The 8,311-nt window shown below is 41.3% G+C and overlaps 2 protein-coding genes across 2 annotated transcripts; both read left to right on the forward strand.

The window, feature by feature from the left end:
• The first annotated feature begins 805 nt into the window (after positions 1 to 805).
• On the forward strand, positions 806 to 7,266 carry LOC101468683 (uncharacterized). The gene is made up of 4 exons (XM_004575022.4): positions 806 to 955; positions 3,283 to 3,705; positions 3,804 to 4,055; positions 5,801 to 7,266. Exons 1-4 carry the CDS (start codon positions 898 to 900, stop codon positions 6,904 to 6,906), a joined length of 1,839 nt encoding a protein of 612 aa, XP_004575079.3. The 5' UTR covers positions 806 to 897; the 3' UTR covers positions 6,907 to 7,266.
• Positions 7,267 to 7,356: 90 nt separating this feature from the next.
• Positions 7,357 to 8,311, forward strand: LOC111501508 (tripartite motif-containing protein 16-like protein). The gene is given in 2 exon segments (XM_076882158.1): positions 7,357 to 7,470; positions 7,577 to 8,311. Coding segments are annotated over 2 exon segments (849 nt in total).

An 8,311-nucleotide genomic window follows, 5' to 3' on the forward strand; every position in this document is an offset into this window, starting at 1 on the left:
CTTTATTTGCACTGAAGGAGAAATATGAAGATATCAGTTTGAAAGTAAAATTAGTAAGATTACCCAGCATCAACCAGCTTCTCCATCCAATTGATAACGCAGAAAAAAAAATCATATAAGCCTGTTGTCTGCTGTAATTTGTCCTCTTTTGCTGTTTGAACTCTGCCATTGATAGCCTGTTATCTCTCTCTGCAGAATGTGGTCTTGCACCATACAAATATACAGACAGTAGCTCTTTGGGACTATTCATCATTCAGCCACATTATATCAGTCAGACCTTAACATTTATTGTTATATTTCAACATGAATTATCTTCATTTCAAAATATTCCTCACCATACCGCAAATTCAAGTGACAAATTTATACTCCAGGTTTACCACATTGGAGTATAAAATTGTGTTTATATGTATAATCACGTATAAACACGTGATCGATGTAGATTTATATAGAATAGAATAGAATAGAATAGAATAGAATAGAATAGCCACTTTACTGTCATTCAGACATCAGTAAGTGTACATCATTGGACTGTATAAAATAATCTAGGATACATGTAGGAATGTGAGACAAATTTAGAATAAGTGTACATGTACGGTTATCCCACTGACACCGGGAGGAGAAAAATACTTGGCTTCATTTGTAGAAAGAAGAGGATCCATGAAAAATAAATACATAAACGCAGGTGCAGTCGTGTAACCGGAGATGACACAACTCTTCGACTCAACGAATCTGCGTGCGTTTGCTGAGTCACGTGACCACACGACAGCGAATCACAGCAGAGCAGGGGACTATGGGGAGGAGCGAAGTGTTGGCTCCAGAAACATGGCTGATGTGTGATGAATCAGGACCAACGGACCGACAAATCACGCAGGTACCGATCAGAGCATCAAGAAGAGGATGGTCCAGTATGAGGAGGAGAGCAACCGGAAACCCGACAGAAACTCACACATCATAGGTATGGACATGTTTTTAACTCTGTTCTCTTTAAGCTCCGATTCTTTGATGTTTGGTTGATTGGTGATAAATCTGAAAGTTTATCAGCATCTCCAGGATTTCTCTAAGCTGATGTTAGCTGAGAGCAGGAAGCTGTCACTTTGGTGATGAATTCAGAGGAGCCAACGGTGATAGTTGAGGAAGAGCACACACACTCTTACACACCAACTGTTTATTCCCTTTATTCTCCATGAGAGCCTCAAAGTGAACACACACAGTGACAGACTTTCCAAAGCATCAGAACACAAGCTCTCCACATTACAAATAATGCTGTAATTAATGTCTTTACATCTGCAGCAAAAGCTAGCAGAGAAAACGAGTTTTATTGACTGGTTAAACAGAGTGATCGAGCTGGAAGTGGTGTGCAACAAGATAGGGTGGGTCAGGATAGAGATGGAAATACAAATAAGTAAAGAGTGTGATGAGAATATTAAAAGAATGAGGAGCTGATGAATGCAGAGAATGTCAGAGGAAGAACAGATGGGGCACAGCTAGTGAATCAGGAAGTGCAGGAATAGTAAGGAGTAAGTACTACAGAGGGATAAACTGATGATCAGTACCATAGAACTGGGAAAGAGCTGCTGAAGCTGGGTAAAGGTGAGAGGTGATGACTACATGCTGAGATAGAGAAAGAGCTCTACTGCACTGTTTGCTTTGAGAGCATTAAAGATGGTCAGGAATTACACTGTGCCATATCAGAAAGCATATGATGCAAATGAAACACATGATATTTTGCTGTCTTGGGGGTTGTTGAAGCAGCTACCTTGTTACTAATAGGCCATTTGAAGAAGGCAGGTAACTCTTGCTTGTTTTGTTGTTGTGCACATGTAACATAAGCTGAAATGCAGTAAGCAGTGAATATTCTGTTTCCACTGTGGTTTCACTTGTAGAGCTTGTTGTCTCATAGCTGGAAGGTTTGTGGTTTAATTCCCGGCTCCCCTAGTCTGCATGTGGTATCCTTGGATATGGTGCTGAATCCTGGGCTGTCCCTGATGCATCCATTGTATTGTGAATGTGTGAATTTCAGGAAGTGTTTGGGTTTAGAAATTAATGTGCATGAGTGAATGAGACCTGTTCTAGAAAAGCACTATATAAGTACAATCTGTTTAAGAAAAACAAAAAAATATCTGAGTGCCATTCAAGTGAGCCCCAACACAACTCGTATATTTGTTTAATAATGCAAATGATAGTTTCAATAGAAAGGCTTTCTTAACATAAGCTGACAAAAGCAACAATGGCAGTGAGTCTTTTTAATGACTCACTTTAAGTGAAGAAAATAATTTTCCATTCATTTTCTTCACTGACATTTCAGAAAAATCCTTAGAAAGAGTTTTAAGTCTTGAATGAAGTGGTTCAGCTAAAAGATAAATGACAAAAAAAAAAAAGCAAAATGCAAAAAAATTTAAAACTGCAAAGATACAACGCTGTGTACATAATCACAATAATACTGCTTTCATTACTGTAGTGTTGTCTAATAATAGGTTTGGTTAAATTTTGTAATGTCTTCTGTGTGTCTTTACAAACAAAAGTAAACTTTTCTTCAATACAAAACATGTTTTCATCACAAAATTATTAAAGTCCACAATTGTAATTTTGGAAAAGGTTACAAATAATGAACTGAAAATGAGTTTCTGTATACCCACCTTTACCTGACATATTCTTCCTTAGCAAACAAAAGTAGGTGTAGCACATTTACAGAACAAACAAATGTCAGGTACATGCTGGTGTCATTACCAGTATAAATCCAACATCCAGCCTTTTCTCTTTTCCCCTTGTTTCTATAATTTCACTCCTAACTGTTTTGAGGCTTTGCTTACACTGAGGCTGCTAGCTTATGGTTGGCTCTGAGTTCTGGAAACTTTAGCTTTAGCCACTTTTCTTTTGTTAGCATTTTTTTTTTCCATGTTTAAGTGTCTGATCAGGTTTGTTGTTGCTGCTTGTTTTTGAGAATTGCACATTTAAGATCTGAAACTTTGAACTTGACTTTTTCAAATATGGAAAAAAATTCATGTATTTTCTGCATCATCAATACCTGAAAATTTCTGCATCATTGATACATTTAAATTATACCCCAAACTACTGCAGTATCTCATGGCACCTGAGTGTGCCACCAGGGAGCACCTTATTTGACACGATCAACACCTCACTGCACACCACTCATATTGCAGTCTGTGGTTGCCGTCTCTCCAATACCTAAAACTATTTTCAGGTTTTAACACATGCTTTTGTAAAAATAGTTTTGTGTAATCACAGTAATGATCATTTCCTTCTTTTTATTTGTTCCTCAAGACCTCCCACAACAAAATGACTGTGAGGAGGAGGATGGTCTGGATGAGCAGCAGGAGATGAACTCCAGTGTGGACCAGGAGGACCCAGAGCCTCCACAGATTAAAGAGGAACAGGAGGAGCTCTGCAGCATTCAGGAGGGAGAGCAGCTTGGACTGAAACAGGAGACTGATACTTTCATGGTGACGCCTGCTTATGAGGAAAGTGAAGAAAGCCAACATGTGGACTCAGGATCAACTAGAAATGTAGAGCTGAAGAACAGGAGACGTTACAGAAAGAGAAGTTGCAATAAGAGAGTAGACAACACTGCTGTGTCAATGAGTCTGAGTCAAACTGGCACAAGGGGAAAGTCTTTTCAATGTGACGTCTGTGGAAAAACTTTTCACGAAAAATATAACTTTACTAAACACCAGAGAGTTCACACAGGTGAGAAACTCTATCCTTGTAGGACCCATGGTAAACAGTTTTTGTGTGTTTTTATATTATAAGATTAATAACCCTTTTGTGGTTCTTTGTTCCTCAAGACCTCCAACATGAGGAAGAGGAGGGTCTGGATGGGCAGCAGGTCTTTAACCAAGAGAAGAACTCCAGTCTGGACCAGGAGGACCCAGAGCCTCCACAGATTAAAGAGGAACAGGAGGAGCTCTGCAGCAGTCAGGAGGGAGATCAGCTTGGACTGAAGCAGGAGGCTGAAGGCATTATCGTCTGGACTGGGGAAGAGCGACTCAGACTGCTAAAGACCATCTGGAAACCTGTGATAAAGTTGCAAAGAGTAGGTATGTAAAACTGTGATGGACTTAATAACAATGAATATGAGTAATGTAGGATCCTAACCAGAGCTCAAAGTTACATTTAGTTTTAGAAGCACAGGAATTAAAGGTCAAACTGCAATAAGCAGCATGAATGCATCTTTTTCTACATCCATTCATCTTCTTCCGCTCATCCGGGGCCGGATCAATGAGGCAGCAGTCTAAGCAGAGAAGCCCAGACCTCTCTCTCCCCAGCCACTTCCTCTAGCTTGTCCAGGGGAACACCAAGGTGTTTCTAGGCCAGCCGCGAGATATAATCCCTCCAGTGTGCCCTGGGTCTGTCCCGAGGCCTCCTCCTGTGGGATATGCCCAGAGCACCTCACCCAGGAGGAGCCCAGGAAGCATCCCTGTCAGATGCCTGAACCACCTCAACTGGCTCGTTGGAGCTGCGGCTCTACTCTGAGCTCCTCCCGGATGGCCAAACTCCTCATCTTATCTCTAAGGGAGAAGCAAGCCACCCTTTGGAGGAAGCCACAGTTTGTCCATAATGAACACCATGTTCAAGAATAAGGGTGTCTATAAAGGTACGTGGCACCAGGACACCTTAGGCCACAGGTCGATAATCAATTTTATTATCGTATAACCAGACCTAAGGTCATATGTTCTGGAGACAAGAAGAGAGGGGCTGAGTTGTCAACTGATCACCACCTGGTGGTCAGTTGGATCAGGTGGCGGGGGATGTTGGACAAACTTGGCACACCTAAACGTATAGTGAGGGTGCGCTGGGAATTCCTGATAGAGGCCCTGGTCCGCGAGATCTTCAATGCACACGTCCAGCAGAGCTTCAACAGCATTCTGAGGGAGACTGGGGACATTGAGTCCAAATGGATCATGTGCAGTACATCCATTGCAGAAGCCACTGCACTGAGCTGTGGCCACAAGGCACAAGGTGTGTGTTGTTGTGGTAACCCCCGAACCAAATGGTGGACACCAGAGGTGAAGGGAGCCACCAAGCTAAAGAAGGAGTCCTGTCGGGCATTGTTAGCCTGTGGGACTTCGGAAGCAGTTGATAGGTACCGATAGGCCAAGCAGAAAGTGGCCCGGGCAGTGGCGGAAGCTCTACCTGCAGTCTGTATAGTGTGAGTAAAGCACTGCTGACCTCATGGACCACATGAGCTAACTGTTATTTACTAGCAATTGCTAAGATTATTGACTAATGAAACAGAGGCAAATAATCAAATTTCTAAGTGGCTTTGGTCTCCTGTCAATGAAGACATCAAATTAACATCCAACGTTTTTCAGAGTAAAAAATGGTGGGAGGTGGGAATCACCAGACACCCCAAAATATGATACTATCACAATACGACACTCATGATTTGATATAGTGATATTTAGCATTTTGCAATATACTGAGTATACTGAGTATATTGTGATTTGTCATCTTTTTTCAGCTGCAAATTATGGCCCTTGGAGTTAAATTTTGTCAGCTTGTTTTATTCAATAAGTCAACGCTAACTGAATTTTGTTCTGCAAAATGAGCACACCAACACTGTCACTAAAACCTCCCGTAAATAGTGCCATAAGTCTGAGTCAGTCTGATATCAGTCTGCAGCTGAATGAGGTCAAGTTGGAAATTACATCCAGTCTGTGTCTGATAATACAACAATTAACTGTGATAAATCCTCAAAAATCCTATATCTGTTGCTGTCTACATTGACGGTAATTTATATTTCACATATGTTGTCTTTTCTTTTATTCATTTGTCTCTCCAGACCTCCACCAGCAGCATGTCTTTAAGGACGAGGAGGTTCTCACAACCCAGCAGGTCTTTAATCAGGAGAGGAACTACAGTCTGGGCCAGGAGGACCCAGAGCTTCCACAGATTAAAGAGGAACAGGAGGAAGTGTGCAGCAGGCAGGAGGGAGAGCAGCTTGGACTGAAGCAGGAGGCTGATACTTCATTCATGGTGACTCCGACTTATGAGGAAAGTGACCACAGGGAACCAGAACCAAACAGTGAGCAACTCCTTTTTCACAACTCACCTGAAGAAGAGAGCCGGGATCAGGAAGAAAGCCAGCATGTGGACTCAATATCTACTAAAAATGCAGAGCTAAAGGAGAGGAGACATTACAGAAAGAGAAGTTACAATAAGAGAGCAGACAACACTGCTGTGTCAGGGAGTCAAAGTAAAACTGACATAATAAAAAAGTCTTTAAAGTGTGACACCTGTGGAAAAACTTTTCGCAAAAAAAACCACCTGACGACACATCTGCGAATTCACACAGGGGAGAAACCATATTCTTGCAGTACATGTGGGAAGAGTTTCAGTCTGAACTCAACATTGAAAACCCACACAAGACTTCACACTGGTGAGAGGCCATATGCTTGTATCACCTGTGGGAAAAAATTCATTCACAAATCAGATTTGGAACGTCATGTAAGAACACACACAGGCGAGAAGCCGTATTCATGTGGCACTTGTGGGAGAGAATTCCGTCTGAACTCAACATTGAAAACTCATATAAGAGTTCACACCGGTGAGAAGCCGTATTCCTGTAGTACTTGTGGAAAACAGTTTACTGAGAAATCATCATTGAGAACACATATAAGAATTCACACAGGTGAGAAGCCACGTTGTTGTAGTATCTGTGGAAAAAGATTTTCTGACATCTCGGGAGTGATAAAACACATGAGATTTCACACAGGCGAGAAACCGTATCCTTGTAGCACATGTGGGAAAAGATTCAGTCAGAAATCGGATATGGCCCGTCATGTACGAATTCACACAGGTGACAAACCGCATGGTTGCAACATTTGTGGGAAAATATTCATTCAGAGGACCAGCTTAAAGAAGCACATGAGAATTCACACACGTTAAACTTTCAGACTTTCAAAATGTGGGACAGCTGTGTGTGAGCTCACACTGAGCAGAAATTAATCGCTGCAATGCTTGAATGAAAAGATGATCCATTTTAAAGTCAGTATTTTCTGTGCAGAATAGTGAAGAACTCTCACCATTATTTATTAGGCCTTTCCCCCTCATTCCTATAATTGTATCAGGCAAACTCTGGTCTTACATTTCATGAAGGTTAACATTCTGCATGCTCGTGGCCTGTTGGTTCATTGTTTAGTTATTTTATTTATTATGTGTTCTTAAAGTATTATTGCAGGGTCTACCTTGCAGTTGTGATTGTTGTTGTTATTTTGGCGCTCTATAAATCAAAATCGAATTGAATTATGCTTCAAATAAAGATTTTATTCAAAATCTTTTGAGTGTTTGTTTTTTTTCCTGAGGTGTAATCTCTAATATAATCTCTGTGTAAGCAGCATGACAGAGGGTTCTGCTTTGTCTTTTTGGCATGACACATCTGTGGAGGAATGGAGATGCTTAGGTGAGAAAGCAGTGGACTTTTTGACAGTGTTGGGGAGTAACGGAATACATGTAACACCGTCACGTATTTAAAATACAGAATATGAGTAACTGTATTCTGTTACAGTTACTGTTTAAAAAGATGATATTGAGAATACAGTTACTTTGTTGAAAAAAGTCTACACGTGAGTCTACACACTCATCCAGCATCAATATTCGTCCTCTGAGCTACTTTGAGGATGTGACAGCAGCTGTGTCAGAGACCAGAGATAAACTACAGGACATTCTGAGAGAGGAATGGACAAACATCTCACTGACAGTCACTGAAGAGGATGTTTTACTGTCACCAGCAGAGCCAAAGACCAGAGCTGGATTCTTAAAATATTCACATGAAATCACACTGGATCCAAACACAGCACACAGATGTCTGTTATTATCTGAAGGGAACAGAAAAGTAACATTTATGAAGCAACAACAGTCTTATTCTGATCATCCAGACAGATTCACTGGATGGTTTCAGGTCCCGAGTAGAGAGAGTCTGACTGGACGTTGTTACTGGGAGGTGAAGTGAAGAGGGAGAGCAGTTGAAGTAGCAGTTGCATACAACAATATCTCCAGAGCAGGGAGCCTATATGAAAGTCTATTTGGATATAATAACAAATCTTGGGCATTGCGTTGTGACACAACCAGTTTTAAATTCTGGCAGAACAATGTCCAAACTGTCCTCTCAGGTCCTCGGTCCTCCAGAGTAGGAGTGTACCTGGATCACAGAGCAGGTATTCTGTCTTTCTACAGCGTCTCTGAAACCATGACTCTCCTCCACAGAGTCCAGACCACATTCACTCAGCCGCTCTATGCTGGACTTTGGCTTTTAGATTATGGAGCCACTGCAGAGCTGATTAAAGTCAAATAG

This window comes from Maylandia zebra, linkage group LG3 (assembly GCF_041146795.1).
Source record: "Maylandia zebra isolate NMK-2024a linkage group LG3, Mzebra_GT3a, whole genome shotgun sequence".
Classification (NCBI taxonomy): domain Eukaryota; kingdom Metazoa; phylum Chordata; class Actinopteri; order Cichliformes; family Cichlidae; genus Maylandia; species Maylandia zebra.

Coding starts and splice junctions, on each gene's coding strand:
- LOC101468683 (XM_004575022.4), top strand. CDS start 898: ATGGTCCAGTATGAGGAGGAGAGCAACCGGAAACCCGACAGAAACTCA. Junction 956..3,282: donor CAGAAACTCACACATCATAG/GTATGGACATGT, acceptor TTGTTCCTCAAG/ACCTCCCACAACAAAATGAC. Junction 3,706..3,803: donor ACACCAGAGAGTTCACACAG/GTGAGAAACTCT, acceptor TTGTTCCTCAAG/ACCTCCAACATGAGGAAGAG.